Raw genomic sequence first — 18,945 nt, forward strand, 5'->3', positions numbered from 1 at the left:
CTGCGGAGCGTGAGCTCCTTCAGGTGACGGAGGCCGTTTGAGTTTAACGGCAGGTGGAGCTCGCAGTTGACGTGACGGTCTCCATGTCGATGAAATCCCAGCTCAGCGTGAGTATCTTCTTCGTCGGCTAATTTACGCTAATTTGGTTTCCTATTTAAAAAAATTCCTCCTTTGTAAATTGGAAAAATCTGAATTTCGATTCTACAAACTGTAATAAATAAATGTGCTGACTATTTTATTTTATTTTATTTTATTTGTGTTTGTAGCAAAATAAAAATAAAAAAGTATTTTTTGTTTCCAAATATTATTAGTCATTTTAGGAATTCAAGTAATTAGTTTATTCGTTTACGATATTCACCGTTGATCATTAACTTAAAGCGACAAATAAAATTGTACGGAAGGTTAGTTCGTTACGAACGGATAGTTACGATATTGGAGCTAGTTTGGTTTATTTGATCTTACACGGAGTAATTATCACCACGAGTTTCTAAAAGTAACACGCGTCCTTTTTTGTTAGTTTTTTTAACTACGACTTAACTTTCGATTAATACACGTGTTACGGATAATTACTCGAAAGTGTAGGGTTCGAAGGAACGTTATAGTATTTAAGCCATTGGATTTATTATTTATTTTGTAATATTCAAATTTATTGTGTGTGCATTGCATTTATCCGTTTTTTCAAATATAAGATTTTCAGGAAATTATGATCCACTCATTTTTTATTACAAGAAAAAAAATGATAAAACCAATTACCTATATATGATAAAACAAATCCAAGTCACAGGATTTCATCTCTACTACCATATATATATATAGTATTTTAGTAGCAGATACTGAAGAATCCAACAAACACTAGACATATCATAGGAAAATATAATAGCATTACCATATGGGATAATTACAGATACATCCCCATTGCCAAACTAAAAATGTGGTTCAGTCCCTGGCCGAGTTTCACTTGCAATTCAGTCCCTAAAACAGGTGGCAATGGGGACTGAACCGCGTTATGAGTTTAGCACTGGGGATTTATCTATAATTATGCCTTACCAAAACGGATATTATATGAAAAAATATATATGTATTTCATGCCTGCCTAAAATACGTTGTAATGGCATAGGTTAATTTAATTTTGATGACACTAAATAAGATTAGGTAATTAAAAACTTGAATATTTTAATATTCATATAGATCTACATATTCTAGTATAACTTTGAATTGTATCAAGCTAAAATGGCAATTGTTTGAAATAGTATCAACCTGTATTAATACAATAAAACATATGCATCAGAGTTCATATTAGTCAAGATTTCGGTCATAATTTTTATCTTCAATGCAAAATTTGGAAATCTACAACATGAATATGGCCAATGTTATAAGCTATTGTACAGATCCAAAGTCAAGATATCAATTTCCAAAATCAGTGTTGGCTGCATCATCCGCTGTCGAAGAATAAAAGCTCCATGCAGACAAACAATTTTCATGACCTAAAATTTACAAACAAAAAAGATACCGTTAAACTCACAAGTTAACATAAAGTTGAGATCGTCTCAGATTACTTTACGACCTCACGGGGCATTGACTAAAAGTTAGACTAAAACTTATAAAGAAACGTAAATTTTAAGAAGTATAATATAGTTACTGAAAAACTGATTGCAGACTATAAGCACACATGATGATGAATGGGGATAATATATTGAAGGACTGATGATTTCATACCATTTAAAGGGTTATTTTCTCGAGAGTCATCCAATAATGCTGCAAATCGTCTATGTCCTGATGAAGTTGCTGCCATCGGGAGAAACGGGTGGAAAGCAAAACCATTTACGGTATCTGAAATACAAATGCAAGGGTCAAAATAAAAGATAGATTGAAGATACTGTTTAAAACGACAAACAACATTAGCAAGCACCTAGCGCAGCTTGAAAGCTTGATACCCATTCCCCTGTCTGGAGATCATAGATATGCACAAGACCATCCTTGATAAAAGAATTTAAACAAAAGTAAGCAATCAAATGATGTTGAATTGACAGCATGAACAAAAATACAAAAGCTAAAAATTGGTACCTGACCGCCAGTTCCAAGATATCGACCAAGAGGCTCAATATCAAATTGTATCCTTTGATTGGTAGTTTCGGATGATCGATATAGTCTAACCAGATGTGGAAAAAACAGTGAGTTAAATTATGAAGTTATATTCTAATAATAGTCCACCGTTCTGAAATGTTCATTTCGACATGGGAAAGAATATTAGTTGGTTCCGTGAATTCCATTTAAGGTTACTTCAATCCATGATCAACAAGGTCGTAGTTACATTTATTGCATGAGTATTATAAACAATTATTTTGGGCTACTTACTATCTCCCTCAAATAAAATATCCATTTATTATATCAGGTTCCTAGAGGAACAGGAAACTTACTTGTAGACAATATCGACAGTTTTGCGAATATCCCAGCATAGCACATATGGATCCTGTATGATATTTGAGAAAATATTCGTGATCGACTCTTAAATAATTTTGTATTACCAATGCTAGAACGTTCAAATATGTGCATTTTTACTATACCTTACGCCCCCCAGTGTACAAATGGTTGCCATCTTTCGAAAACTGAACCTGAGAGATGGCTTAAGAATGATTAGTCACTTAAAAAAAAATTCGGAAAATATCAACCCTAAGAATGGTAATTCATCCAACTTACCTGGGTAACACCACCTTCTTGGCCATGCAACACATACAACAGCTCCATATTATCTTCTCTGTATATAGCAGTAGTTTGGCTATAGGAACCCGCAGCCAGCATCCCAGAATCAGTGGGAGAGAAAGCAATTGAAGATATAATACCTGACGACAAGTAAAAAACAAGTATCACATGTAGTTACTATCACACAAATTACATTAAAAAGTAAACTGAAGGGGAATGAAATAAATATCACATATATGGTACTATGCATTTGAAAGTTTCACTAATGCAAAAATCTGATAGAATTACCTGCTTGCCCTTCTTTTTTTCCCGAAAGAGTTGAATATTGTTCAAAATCTCTCCCCGGGCGATGGACATCAAATACTCTAATAGTTTTATTATATCCAGCAAAAATCCTGAATTGGGAAAAATAACAGTCACCGAAATAGTTAATGGCACACCCTTGCGAGAAATGAAAGTGTTATTAGTTAAACAACATAATAATGGGGCCATCTCCTCTTCTCCAAGGAAATGAAAGTCTCCACTAATGTAACAACACAATAATGCCCTCGATGAACACCGAACTCAATATTGTACAATTTAGAAACTATGAACAATATCATAACTATGACATACATCACCCAAGCGCCAAGTCTTAACGTGGATTGGAGAAATAACAAGTCATTAAATTGGTGCCCGCTTACTTGTTTCCATAGGGTTGAAGCCAATTGAGAAGGCAGCAGTAATCTCATCCATGGCATCATAAGCACGGTACGTGCAGCGGAGCTGAAATTACCACATTCATATATACTCATTACTCAAATCAAATAATACGCAAAGTAATACACAGATAGACCAAGTTGTCATGTATCCAACCTGTCCAGAATTAGAATCCCATAGATGAATTGGATGGTCTTTCGTAGACGTCGCTAATACACAAAGATCTGGATCTGAAATATCAAACAGGCAACATAGTAAATTCTACTTTCAAAAGATATATCATAGTTTGGAATAATAAAACCATGTCATGAAGATGTACTTGAAGCAGACATGTATGGGTACCAGCAATAGTCATATACAGATTCCCCCTCTCTCACAACAACGTTTACTGCATACGAATCTGCAATTAGGCTGAATACATTAAGCGGCATTTCCCGAAGAAAAAAAATACAAATTATTGCAAAAAATCAAGCTACCAGAATCTGGCATGGAAGCAGAACCATCTAAACTGCCACTCTCATTGTAAGGCCTAATGATAAACACATCGATAATACACAATCAGAAACACAAATTAAAAGGAATTAAATAAAATCGAGAACTAAGAATTCATCATGATCAATAATACAAAATCAGTACAAGTTACGAAGCACGAACCAACCGGCGACCTGTTGAGAGAAAACTAGTAAGATTGGTACAAGCAAATGAGATGATTTGTTTATCCTCTTCTGAAAATGAAGATAACTCAAACGTAATTTCGATGGAAATAAAAAGTACCATTTGACGCCCTTCAGAAAGTTGTTAGGGTTCGAATCGGCGGTTCTAAACTGCTGGAAGAAATGGTAGGTTCTATACGGAGCGACGTCGTACTGAACAGCCGGCCAGGAGTTCCCGCCATCGGAGATTGTTTCCTTAACTTCGGCGGCGGAGTCCGAACTAGGGCGGAGCTCCTCTGCTTCTTCACCCATTAATCCTCCCCTCAGGTGACTGAAAAAAAAAAAGGATCGAACGGTCAACATAACACGACACATACTACAACACACAATTTGATTTTTTTTTCCAATTACTATTTTCGAGCGAACTCACAGATACAAAACATCGAATTAGTATCAATTATACAGAGAGAACACATTCAACACAAAATTACAAATAAATCAAGCATATTTAGGAAGAATAAATTGCTATAAAACACTCGGAAACATATACAGCGTATACTAAAGGATGAAAATTCAGTATTAAGCAAGCAAATGTATACGTCGAACGATCAACGTAACACGACACATACTACAACACACAATTTGAATTTTTATTTTTTGTATTACTATTTTCGAGCAAACTCACAGATACAGAACAAAGAATATTTTTTTCAAAATTATGTTGAGTTCCAAAAAAATCAACATAATTCCGCCAAGTAAATAATTCTATATTCATGACATTTACACAAAGAATGAACACCGTAAGCGTGGCAGACAGCAAAAGCAAACAAAACAAGCACCAAGCGACGATATACTGAAATCAGGAAAAAATAAAATAAAATATTCACTATATAATAGAACGAACGAACGCACAGCGTAATGGAATGTATAACCTGCACATATCATAACAATGCAAAATTAGTACAAATTTAGAAATTAATTATAATAAAACATGTATTACTTAGTAATATACCTTTGGGACCACACAAATCATAAAAATGCAAAATTAGTACAAATTTAGAAATTAATTATAATAAAACATGTATTACTTAGTAATATACCTCTGGACCACATTACAGTACCTATGGTGAAACTCCTTGAAGTGCTTCTTCAGATAGGCCTCCAACTGAGGAACGTCGTTTTTCCCGAATATGTGCAAAACAACTGCACCTTTTATCTCGCCTAGTGATAAGTGTTCGTTTTGCACGATTTTTTCTTATCGAATCTTCGAGTTTTGGTCTTCGTTCGTCCGAGTTTTGGCTTTATTTGTATATAATAGTGCATTTCTTGTTTTATTTCTTTTTTTAGATTTTGTTAGCTATTTTTGCCGAGTCGCAGCCATTTAGAAGCGAAACCAGTTTTTCAAGCCAAGAAAGTGGCCATTAAGACCCATATCGAGATCCAGGAACTTCGGATCGCGATCTGGATGCAAATTCCAGTGAGCAGCAAATTAAGACCCAGATCGCGATCCAGGAAAGTCGGATCGCGATCTGTGGCAAATTCCAGTAGCATTGAGAATTTTGGGTAGATCGCGATCCGCACTTCCTGGATCGCGATCTGGGAAGGCGGTTCAACTTTTTTACGAGAAGCCAGATCGCGATCTGACTTTATTGGATCGCGATCTGGCACTATTTTCGAGGGCAAATATTTTAAATGCAAAGCTTCTTGAGGAAGCTTTGCATTTACTATAAATAGAAGCAAACCCTCACTCTTCGTTCTTCTTCGAATTTTAACGGTTTTCGACAGTTCTTCGCGGGAATCATCAACGGGGGTTTCGACTTGGATTTTTCTTACGCAATTTCTTTACGTTTTGTTCTTTATTTATTGTGTACATTCTTTTGACACTATGTTTGTTATGAATTAAGAACATTTTCTTCTAGGGTAATGAAACCTTGTATATATTGATTTCGATCGTCATTTCTGTTATCTAATTGTCGTGTTTCGATTTCGTTTATGTTTTCCTGTATTAAATGCTTTTGATTGGTTGATCAGCTCTCGGATTGATATTAAATAGGAATGAACTCGAGAGAGGATTTCTTGTTTCAAGTTAGGAAAATATAGCTTGGGGTGTTGAAACGGAGACGTGATGCACTTTGGGTAGCCCTTAAGGACTTGACCTAAATGCTCTCCTAATAGCAAGTTCTGAACGGAGACGTCGGACCTGTGGGTAGACTCTAACTACACTAGATACGGGGATTAGAGTACTTTAGCGTCTGGGTTAACGAATAGGAATGTAACTTTAGATAACGGATTTGTAGATCGTTGTTGATTATACATATGTGGATTTGGCCCTAGAAGTCCCTTTTAAATTGAAGCCCTCCCGTGTTGAGTTGTCGCTACTTTATTTACGTACATTCTATATTTGCATGTTTACGATCTTGCATGCTTTTAAATTAGGTTTTATCACCATTCCAATTATTTACGATCGGCTAGATAATATAAGGCCAATATAATTACACTACTCAGCATGTGAATCTGCAAGATCCCTGTGGATCGATATCCGGAACTGCTGTTCTGCAAAATGCGATACTGTATACTTGCGGTAATTTATACATGAGGAAAACGCGTATCAAGTTTTTGGCACCGTTGCCTGGGACCAATTTGATTTTATCTTTGTTGATAGTGTTACCAATTATCTGATTATTACTTTAGCTATTTACCTATTTTATTTTCAATTTTTACCTTGATTCTAACCGATCACTTTGTTTATGCCTAGGCGTCGAAATTTGGAAATCATACATTACGATCCCGAGATTAAAAGGACATTTCGAAGACGAAGGGCCACGCACAACCAACAAAGTGAACCAATGGCCGACGATCAAGGAAATCCAGAGCAAACAAGACCGAACCTACCACCCGAGCAAACAATGCGAGCATACCGAACGCCATCTGTGAATGAGAACTATTCTGGAATAAGGAAACCAACGATAGCCGCAAACAACTTTGAGCTAAAGACGGGGCTCATCAATATGGTTATGGCGAACCAATTCTCCGGATCAGCCACTGCAGATCCGAATCTCCATCTTGCCAATTTCTTGGAGATCTGTGACAAAATCAAAGTTAACGGTGTTTCTGATGATGCCATTCGGTTGATGCTATTCTCATTTTCTGTCAGAGACAAAGCTAAGAGTTGGCTTCTGAGTCTTAATCCCGGATCACTCACCTATTGGGAAGAATTATCACAAGCCTTTCTGGCACGATTATTTCCACCCTCGAAGACCGCACAACTATGAAGAGATGTAGGCAACTTCAGACAGATGAGCCAAGAGCCGATGCACGAGTCATGGGAGAGGTTCAAGGACTTATTACGACAATGCCCTCAACACGGATCAACCCGTGGGATCAAATGGAGTTATTCTACAATGGGCTCGATCAACCTGCCCGATCTCTAGTCGATGCTGCCTTAGGTGGACCATTGCAAAACAAGACTCCCACAGAAACTCGAGACATTGTCGAGCGAATATGTGAGAATGATTACCATTGGCAGTCCGAACGAAGTGGTATATAAAAGGTGGCCGGAGTCCACCAACTCGATCCTTTAGCCTCAGTATCAGCACAGTTAGCGACCCTATCGAATCAGGTCGCCCAACTATCAGTCTGGGTGCCACAGACTGAAAGAGTAGCAGCAGCAAGTACTTCGCAAGCCACAAACGACGATTGGGAACATGCACACTTTATGAACCATCGATTCAACAATTTCCGGGAAAACAATAATCAGAACCAAAACCCTACTCACTACTATCCGGGAATTCGGAATCACGAGAACTTCTCCTACGCCAATCCAAAGAATACTCTACAACCACCTTCCGATTTCAACCATCAAAGAGAGCAATGAGGGCCGACTTATGACGAGCGTCTTCACCGATAATAACAGGAGATGGAGGGCCTGAGTCAACAATGAAGAACATGGAAAATCAAATAGGGCAAAAGAGAGTTGTCAAGCCATAACCACCCAAAGTGGTTTGCAAATGACCGATCCTCCTTATCCGACAGACGAGTCACCAAGGCCAGCTGTACAACCGACCCCGGTCGAGCCGGAAATCACCATTTCAGGGAGTAGTACAAAAGAGGCTAGTAAGCCCAATAACATCTCCTTTTCTGATAATCCTCCTCTTATGATAACTCCTATTCATTTTCTAGAAAGACAGAAGAAGAAGAAGTTCAAGGATCAATTGAAAAAGTTCATCGAAAAGATCAAACAAATTCGAATCAACATCCCTTTTGCAGAAGCCTTCGAGGTAATGCAAGCATCTCAGGTTAGTAATCTGAATTATTTGCTAGCATAATTGAGGGAATTGGGGGATCAATAATCACATAGGGGGAGATAAAATCCTAGGACTTTTTACCTTGATAATCTTCGTGTTTATTTATTTTTCTTGCTATTTAATTTGCGTTTAATATTAGTTTAATTTAGTAATATTCTCCAAATTAGACTGTGTAGGGTGAGCTTGAACATAATTGGGATAATCTAGCGCTTAGAATTAGATAGTTGAATATTTCTCGTGGGATCGATATCCGGACTTAATTGTCCACTATATTACTTGTATTATACGTGCACTTGCGTGTAGGTATTCCAACCAACATATTTCAAAAGTGAAAAAAAAACAATCAATTTAATATATAATAAGAAAATATAGTACACTAACATAGTAAAATATAATAATGTAGTATTATTCATATTTTATATTACAATAGTTTTTAATTTTAAAGTTACATATTAAGATTTACAATCCGAATATATAAATTAAAACTTAACACATCGAATTTCTATCTTTATCTCTTAAGATTTATTATATATTGATAAAAAATAGGAGAATGATAATTTTGAAAATATTGACTGATAGAGAAAAAAATTAAAAAGTAAATAATTATAGATGTGTCATTAGGGTAGGATTCTTCACAGTTTACTTTCAATTTTGATAATTGTTGAAAATTATAGTTAGAAATTTGTAGAGAAAAAAATATTACAAATAAATAATTACAGAATTACTATTAAGGTTTTTTAGGGTTGCCCAGCATTTCTTTCTTTTATATATAAGATTCGGAACAGTAATAGTATGTCGTTGATCTTTCAACAAAGCAAACAAGATAAAAAAAATATCAAAAAAATATAATATTGATGTGGTTGACTCAATAATATAATTGTCAACGGTCCGCGACAAACAGAAAAATAAAATCCAAAAAAAAAAGAGAACACCAACAGAAACCTACTTAGATTGCCGGTCAACGGCGGCGGAAAAAAAAAATCCTCTATTAAAAAATAAGATTTTCATGTATGACGATAAAAAAGTTAATTAATTAAAAAAGAAATCAGCAAAAAAGCTAAGAGCATCTACAACCGGTTTCACCATTTTCTTCATCGAATCCCATTCTTTGTGTTGAAAAAATGGATTCATCTCTTATCGGTAGCACACTATTTTACCCTTCAACCATTTTTGGTGGAAAAATGGTGTTTTTGGTCTCCCATGTATTTCACCATTTAGACCAAATATTAAAACAACAATATTTCACCATTTCACCGCTTATACGAAATAAAGATTTGATTTGGTCTCCCATGGCATTTCACTATATATGCCCCAAAACTGTAAATCTAATATTTATCGTAAACTTAGTATATTTTATTTCGTAAATACTAATTATAGATCCAATTATAAATAATAATTTTTTTTAACTATATAATTTAAAAAATATGTTACCAATTTTAAAAAAAATATTTAAACATGAAATAACATTAACTCAAATTATTTATCTTACAATAAAAGCATACATAAACAATAATCTCATAAATTATTGCATAAATAGAAATATTACAATATAAATTAATTTAAAATCATAAAAAAATATCTCATTCACCATTACTATCATCATCATCACCATCATAATCTTCAACATCATGGATTTGAGCACGTTTTTCCTACAAGTGTGCTACCAGTCTCTTTCTTAGTTCATTGTGTTTTCGTTGATTTATCATATTTCGATGTCGACCAAGAATACTAACATATGCCGCATTATTAAAATCTCTCAAAAACTCAACTGGCAGGATATTTTATTATTGCTTATTATATTTTATTAATAGCAATTAGCTTATTAGTTAAGTAAAGAAATGAATCAATCAATATTAATAAAAACAAATATACTATTATTAGAATTAATATTTTTATTAATAATAGAAAAAAATCTATTTATATTTTAGAAACTAATTTAGTAATTGACACTGGTGTGTTTACAATAAACATGCTAATAATTCCATAATTATGTGCAATTAGTTAAAATCATCATTTTATATGCTAACTAATAAAATGATGTTAATTACACCAAATCTTATTTTCACCTCTATATTTGTTAGGAAAAATAGGATTTGGTGGAAAAAATAAGAAAATGGTGGATGAGTGGGAGATGAAAATTTCTTCACCAAAAAAATTGGTGGAAAAATAGAATTTGGGTATATGGTCATATGGGGGTTGACCACAGTGGAAGGCTAAAACAAAATCTCCATAATTTTAGGTGTATTGGTGATACAAAAATTTTAGGCGGAATGCTAAAAACACCTAAATTAGATGAAAAAATCACCACTGTTTTTTACCAAATTCTATTTTTTGTGGAGAAAAAATGGGTTCATCTCCCACCGGTAGTATACCATTTTACCCTTCCACCATTGTTGGTAGAAAAACGGTGTTTTTGGTCTACAATGGATTTCACCAAAATTTAGATCAAATATTATAATAATAATATTTCATCATTTATAGGAAATGGGATTTGGATTGATCTCCCATGGCATTTCACCATATATGCCCCAAAACTGTAAATCTAATGTTAATCGTAATTTTATTATATTTCATTTCCTAAATATTAATTGTAGATAAGTAAAAAAAATTATCTATATAATTTAAAAATTATATTATCAATTTTGAAAAACTATCAAAACATGAAATAACATGAACTCAAATTATTAGTTAAGTAAAGAAATGAATTAATCAACATTTACAACAAAAAAATATACAAATTAATTAAAAATTGGCATATTTATATTATTGGAATTAATATTTTTATTTATAATAAAAAATGTATTTATATTTTAGAAACTAATTTAGTAATTAACACTAATGTATTTACAATAAATATGTAATAAGTCGGTAATCAGGTGCAATTAGTTAAAATCATCATCTATATATTAATTAATAAAATGGTGTTAATTACACTAAATCCTATTTTCACCTCTATATTTGGTAGGAAAAATAGGATTTGATAAAAAAAAAATAGGAAAATGGTGGATGAGTGGGAGATGAAATTTCTAAACCAAAACATTTGGTGGAAAAATAGGGTTTGGGTATACGGTGATATGGGGGTTGACCACAGTGAGAGGCTAAAGCCAAATCTCTATAGTTTTAGGTGTAATGGTGATATAGGAATTTCTGGTGGGAGGCTAAAACACCTAATTGTATGAAAAAATGGCGATATAGTGACCGATCGGAGATGCTCTAAGTGCTAAGTACATAATCAAAAGTGCTACGTGCAGAAGAACAAGTTCGAAATATGTGTGAATAACAAAATTTTAAGTATTTTTGTTGCTTCCCTAATTATTTACATTATTTATAATGATCTATTTATTTATAATGATCTATTGCAAGTTGATAGTTGTTAGTAAAATTTATTTTGATTACATATGTATCAAAATATATAAAAAGTGTTTATATATAAATAAAAGTTTTATATATGTTTATATCATATTTATTGATATACCCTTATACTTTTAATATTTACACGTTTCCCTCAAGTTCTCATTTCCCTATTTACGGGACATGACATTTCCCCGTTTCGTCGTATCATCATTTTCGTGTATGTGCTACATAGATGCAGATTGCAAAAATACTATAAGGGCATATAAGCAATTTTGGAATAGTTGAAATAAGGGGAATGCCCAAGGATTGAAAAATATTGGATTTGAACATTTTTATAATTTGAAGAAAAATAAAACGGTACGAGGAGCTATATCTTATGGGATTATTTTAGAGAACCCCTCATATACAAATTATATATAACTAACCACCAATGAGATTACACCCTAGTGGCGGTTTGACCTAAAATTCGTAGCATTTTGTAGCTATGGCCTCTCTTTCTCTCTCTCTCTCTCTCTCTCTCTCTCTCTCTCTCTCTCTCTCTCTCTCTCTCTCTCTCTCTCTCTCTCTCTCTCTAGTGGTTGTTGATTTTTTAGTGTTTTGATGTTTCTTCAATTTTGGTGATTTGAATTAAAATATTTCTTTTTATTTTGATTTTGCAATTGCAGCGTAATGGAAGCCATTGATCCTCTACTTGAAAGTATCAAAACATTTGGTTGAAGTTATATATGCTTCAAGTTATAGTGTTTTCCAGACTGTATACATATACATTACTAGTTCCATATAGTAAATGTAGTTACATATGCCTATACATGTGTATTTCCGATTTGTATTTGTTGGTTATGAGGTGATTTATAATATAAATATTGAAATTGTAAAATTTTGTTGTTGGGATTTATGAATTCCATTTGTATAAACCAATATTTGTGTTTGTACACAATTGGTCGACTAAAATATGGGGTCAAAAAAACGAACATAACTACGAATGACTATAGTTTACTACAGTTACATGTTGTAATTTTCAGTACAGTGAACATATTGATTAAAAAAAATAAAAAAAAAATAATAATTAAAAAAATATATAAATTAAACAAACAGGTTAAATAATAATAATAATAATAATAATAATAATAATAATAATAATAATAATAATAATAATAATAATAATAATAATAATAATAATAATAATAATAATAATAATAATAATAATAATAATAATAATAATAATAATAATAATAATAATAATAATAATAATAATAATAATAATAATATTAATAATAATATAATAAATCAGCGACAATGCTAAATGCAGGACCAGAAATGCTGAATGCAGTTTGGCCGAAAATTACATATAGGGGTAGTGTAGTATTTTTGCCTCTCCAGTATAATATGTCAAATGATGATTTTGACTTGAGTTTATGCAAAATTTATTTAGTAACCAGTGATGTATATAAAATAGGGGTCTTAAGATATAGGTCCCTAGTGACAAAACTAATTAGAACTAAATGACAAGTTCAACTAAACATTTGCTTCACATCATTTATTAAATTCATTCCAAAAATGCCCTTTCACTAATTTTTATTTTTTCAATTTACACTCTGCATTTTTTATATAATTATAAACATTTTTTTTCTTATTTATAACATTTTTCTGAAAATTACGATTTTTTTCTTGTTTTTGTTAAATAATTCAGCAGATTTCATTGGTATACTATAGTGTACTATGTTATACTATGGTGTACTATCGTTTTTACACTATTATTAAAAAAATATTTTTTTTCTACAATATTATTAAAAATTACAAAACAAAACTTGTTTTTTCGTTTTTGTTAATATTTCGTTTTTTGTTTTAATATTTTATTCTGCAGATTTCGTTTTCTTATGGAGCAGATTTCGTTTTACGTTTTAATATTTTATTTGTTGTAATACTATAGTAGACTATGGTATACTACGGTGCACTATGTCTACTGCGGTATACTACCAAACCCTAGCCGCCAACAACACACAACCCTCGCCAACTCTAGCCGTCAATGTCAAACCCTAGCAGCCAACATCTGCAGCCGTCGCAACCGTAACCTACCAACTTTGGGAAAACCTAGATTTACGATTTTGAACCCAAATCAAGCAAAATCTCTTGAAGATCAAGATCAAATCTCCACCATAACCACATCCACCCCGCCATCTCAACCACCAAAGCCGGCCGCCATCTCGACCAACACAGCCCGCTGTCACGGACTTGTTCCCTTAACAAAGAACCGTGCGGCCTTAGCTCCTTCTCGCCCCTCGCGATAGCTAAGCCAGCCTCTCCCAAATTGTGTTGCGAATACTTAAGTGATGGAAACGAAGAAAGAAAGTAAGAAGACAAGAGAGTTGGTAGGAAAAATACTTTATTGCTAGAGTGTTTTTTGGAATATTGGATGATTACAAATGAGGACCCTACCTCTATTTATACAAGACCACCTCCTCAATGGACGGTGGAGATCGATATGATCTAACGGTTGGGAGTGGAACACTCCAAAGAATCCCTAAAATGTCTCTACCTACCACCACCTACCTCTACCTACCAAAGAATCCCTACCTACCACTATACAATTGGGCCAACTTGGGCCTAACCCTATTTGGGCTACATCTTGGACTATTTAACCTCCCCAACCCAAGGGAAATTGGCAAGGAGTTGGGTCAAAACTCGCGGGCCATGACATCCTCCCCCGCCGACGTCCTCGTTGCCTCGAACAAGTGGAGACGATCTCGAAATTGCCACAAGTCTTCCTTCGTCTCCCATGTTGCCTCGGACTCGGGTAATCCTTTCCATGAGGCTCTAGTAACCCAGCCGGCTGTTTATTCTCCACCTTGTCTTGTCGGCAAACAAGACAAGTCTTCACACATGCATCGACACCGTTCCGCATGTGAGGCCAAAAGTAGGCCGTCTCGAGCAACGCCATTGTCCGTCTTTGGCCCGGATGCCCCGCCCACTTGGTGTCGTGGCATTCCCTTATGAGGTCCTTCCTCAAGCTGCCCCACTTCGGAACGAAGAGTCACTGTCCCTTCGTGTAGAGTAGACCGTTCTCTACCCAAAATTGCCTCGTCTTGCCCTCATTGACGAGTCGGATTAGCTCCTTGGCCATGGGATCATGTTCGAGCCCTTCTCGGATCATGTCGGCCAAGTTCCCCCTTGTCGAGCTAATGGCTGCGAGTTCGGCCTTTCTACTCAATGCGTCGGCCACAACGCTTCCCTTCGATGGTCGGGTCTTCCCCGTCTCGACCAACTCGTTAAGTTGCTTTCGGAGTTCCTCGAGCTCCGGCGGTGATTTGCGATAGGGAGCCATGGCGGGTGGCTTGGCTCCCGGCTCCAACTCGATGGCATGATCCACCTCCCTCCTAGGTGGAAGCTTGTTGGGCAAATTTGGTGGCATCACGTCTTGGTTGGCCTCTAAGACGGTTTGGATGATCGGTGGCGCGTCCTCCTCTTTGTTCACGGGCGGGCTTTCCTCCTTTTAAGTGGCTAAGAATGTCGGCTCGCCCCGTCGAACTCCCTTGGCAACTTGCATGGCCGACAGTTGCCTTGGTTGTGTGTTTTCTTCCTTAGTGGTGCCGTTGATGGCCGGCACCATGCAAGGTGTCCCTTTCTCTAAGATGCAAACCGCATTAAAACAAGGCATCGGGATAGCCATTACCTTGCGGAAGAAGTCCATGCCTAGCACCACTTTGAAATCATCCATCGGTGCTACCGAAAAATCCACTTGGCCCTTCCAAGTGCCTAAGTGTAGCTCCGCGTCTCGTGCTACACCGTTGACCGGTTGTGCGTTAGCGTTAACGACCTTGAGCCAACCGTCTCGTCTAGTCCACCGTAGGCCAACCCTCTTGGCCTCGTCTTCGGTGATGAAGTTGTGGGTCGCTCCCGTGTCCACCATCACCTTTGCTGGGGTATCGTTGATGCGGGCCTCCACGTACATCAGTCCCTTGCTTGATGTTGCCGGCATCGGATTAGCCTTTAAGGCGTTGAGAAGTTGGAGCGATCCCATGTTGCCTAGCCCATCGTTTGTGTCTTGCTCGGCCTCTTGTTGTAAAAGTGCCGACAATGACCCCATCTTGGGACATTGACTCATCGCATGCGGCCCCTTGCACACGAAGCATCCTCCCTTAGGCACAAACGACCTCTTTTTCTCTTCAAGTTGTTGGTGTGAGGATGGCTTGTCTCCTCCCCTCGAGGTTGACGCTCGCCTTGGGTCTCGGTTGTCTCGATGGTCCCGACCATGATTGTCCCATCTCTCTCCTCCGCCTTTAGTCGGGTTCCACTTCTCTTTTCGCAACGGCTCTCTCGGTTGATACTCGGTTAAAGACCCGGCGGTGGCAATCGCTTCATCGACGGATTTGATGTCTCGTCGGTGGAGTTCTTGCTTGGCCTAGCCTTGTAACCCATCGGTGAAGTGGAAAAGAAGGTCCTCCTCGGAGAGATTGGGAATTTGAAGGGTGAGGGTGGTGAACTCCTTCACGTACTCGCGGATTGAACTTCGTTGCTTGAGTTCCCTCAACTTCCTTCGAGCCTCATAGACGACGTTCTCCGGGTAGAAGTGTCGCTTGAGTTCCCTCTTGAACTCTTCCCAAGTATCGATTCGGCAAATGCCTTTCTCGATATCGGCGTGCTTTCTACGCCACCACAACATTGCCGTATCGGAAAGATAAAGGGAAGAAGTTCTTACCTTGATCGTCTCGTCGACTAGACCGATACCCTCGAAGTATTGCTCCATCCTCCATAGGAAGTTCTCAACTTCCTTGGCGTCCCTTACGCCGTTGAATCCCGTTGGCTTCGGGCAGTCCACCCGTGGACTTGAAGTAGCGCCAACGCTACCGTTAGCGGCGGCCTTTTTGCACAAGACCAAGTCGTCGCGCATCCCCTCGATGCTCTCTTGGAGGGATTGGATGATGGCCTCCAATTGATCCAACCGTTCCTCCCGCAACGCTTCATTGTCTCTAGAAAAATCGAGTTGCTCGGCGACGTGATTCTCCAACACTCCCATATCGTGCTCGAGCTTCTCGAATCGTTCGCTAAGCTCCGCTATGGCGCTGTTATTCTCGAGCCTCTCGAGTCTTTCGCCATGATCCGTTAGCGCGGCCTCGTTAACGGTACTCTCCCCACGAGCCTTGTTGTGGTCCATCTTCTTCTTGTTGTTTACGTGGGCCTCCCTGCCACGTCCCTCGGTTACGTACGAAATATCTTCAACGTTCGCCATCGTTGAGGATTCGATCAACACAAAGCCCTTAGCCGGGCTCTGATACCACTTGTCACGGACTTGTTCCCTTAACAAAGAACCGTGCGGCCTTAGCTCCTTCTCGCCCCTCGCGATAGCTAAGTCAGTCTCTCCCAAATTGTGTTGCGAATACTTAAGTGATGGAAACGAAGAAAGAAGGTAAGAAGACAAGAGAGTTGGTAGGAGAAGTACTTTATTGCTAGAGTGTTTGTTGGAATATTGGATGATTACAAATGAGGACCCTACCTCTATTTATACAAGGCCACCTCATCAATGGACGGTGGAGATCGATATGATCTAACGGTTGGGAGTGGAGCACTCAAAGAATCCCTAAAATGTCTCTACCTACCACCACCTACCTCTACCTACCAAAGAATCCCTACCTACCACTATACAATTGGGCCAACTTGGGCCTAACCCTATTTGGGCTACATCTTGGACTCTTTAACCTCCCCAACCCAAGGGAAATTGGCAAGGGGTTGGGTCAAAACTTGCGGGCCGTGACATCGCGCTCGCCCACAACACCTCGCCGCCATCTCAACCACCACAGCCCCGCCGCCGCCCACAACACCTCGCCCCCATCTCAACCACCACAGCCCGTCGCCGCCGCCTCCTTCACCCCAGCCCCCGCCGCCGCCCACAACACCTCGCCGCCATCTCAACCACCATAGTCCGCCGCCGCCGTCTCCTCCACCACAGCCCCCGCAGCCGCCTCCTCCTCCTCCTCCATCACAACCCTTGGCTTCGGCTATTACTGAATTAATTAGCAAGAGAGAGGTATGGAGATATAGAGATGAGAGAGATGAAGAAAAAAACGAGAGTGAAAAAAGAGAAGAGAACGTGTGAGAGAGGGAGGGAGAGAGAGAACATGAGAGAAACCAAAAGACGAAATAAATCTGAATTGGAGAAACGTGAATATGTAGGTTATATAATTTAGGGTATAAGGGCAAGATATGGATTAAAAAAAAATTAGGAATGTGGCTCATATATTATTTCAAAATAAGGATTTAATTAAAAAAAATGAATTTGAACTTGTCATTTAGTTCAAATTAGGTTTCGTTTGAGAGGCTCATAGCATATTACCCCTATAAAATAAGCCCATCACTTATTGCCCCTTATACAACTGAGAGTTGTCCTGTAACGAAAATCTGTAATTTATGGAGTGGGGTATTTAATAAGAGGTAATAATACAAAACCCATGATTTAGTGACACCAATGAACGCTACGTTATAATTAATAGCTGTACGTTAAATTGTAATTATATTTATTTATGGCTTGTAATTTTAATTGTAACCTCTTAGTTTATTTATTGGATGATGATGAGTTCATCATTGGGTAGGAATAATTGGCCAGTTACTATATATGCACTGTAATTAATTAGCAAATTGATTCATTTTTTTTGCAATCATGGAAATTCTCACTTGAAATGGATTATTGTTTCATGGAATTTGTATTTTGTTTTCGTTTGTTCCTAAACTAATAAAACATAGTTCCTAATTAATCTATTCATTGTTATTAGACTAACAAACATATGAGATGTTGATTTGTTGCTATTAATTATGTATTTTATTCATTTATATTTATTTCAATAATATGCATTAGAGAGAGAGAGAGAGAGAGAGAGTTTTTTTGTTTTATCAAAATAAACGATGGGCGTATTATTATTATTTTTTTTTTTTTTGTTCTTAAAGAAATTAAATACGAGGTACTAGAGGCAAATTCCCAAAAGAAAAAGAAGAAAAGAGAAAAGGCTGTGAGGCATTGTGTGATTGGATTAGCGTAGTGTGTGTGGCTTAGAAATAGAAAAAGGCAGCCCCCAGAATGAGAATTGTTGCACGCTGCCTACACAATTTGCACACATCTCGAATTTGTAAACATGCTAATCATTTTTCTCAAGTTACCTATAAAACAAATGATTGTTCACTTTTATTTGGTTTAATTTTTTTTCTTTTTTTTTTTTCTCTTTTTTCTTTTTTATTTCCATCTAGGG

The 18,945-nt window shown here is 36.9% G+C and overlaps 1 protein-coding gene and 1 pseudogene across 2 annotated transcripts; one reads left to right on the top strand and one right to left on the bottom strand.

Annotated features, from left to right (window-relative positions):
• Window positions 1-1,237: 1,237 nt before the first annotated feature.
• Window positions 1,238-4,364, bottom strand: LOC148767896 (uncharacterized; annotated as a pseudogene). The gene is made up of 13 exons (XR_016033376.1): window positions 4,174-4,364; window positions 3,876-3,928; window positions 3,719-3,799; window positions 3,556-3,629; window positions 3,384-3,465; window positions 2,989-3,095; window positions 2,698-2,840; window positions 2,565-2,612; window positions 2,418-2,470; window positions 2,065-2,149; window positions 1,910-1,976; window positions 1,717-1,830; window positions 1,238-1,484 (listed from the first exon to the last, which is right to left on the bottom strand). The product of XR_016033376.1 is annotated as an uncharacterized LOC148767896 (transcript).
• Window positions 4,365-6,898: 2,534 nt separating this feature from the next.
• Window positions 6,899-7,324, top strand: LOC148767897 (uncharacterized). The gene has a single exon (XM_088822678.1). It carries the CDS (start codon window positions 6,899-6,901, stop codon window positions 7,322-7,324), a length of 426 nt encoding a protein of 141 aa, XP_088678804.1.
• Window positions 7,325-18,945: the final 11,621 nt, after the last annotated feature.

Source organism: Erythranthe guttata, chromosome 9 (assembly GCF_056151865.1).
Source record: "Erythranthe guttata isolate IM_541 chromosome 9, IM_541, whole genome shotgun sequence".
NCBI lineage: Eukaryota > Viridiplantae > Streptophyta > Magnoliopsida > Lamiales > Phrymaceae > Erythranthe > Erythranthe guttata.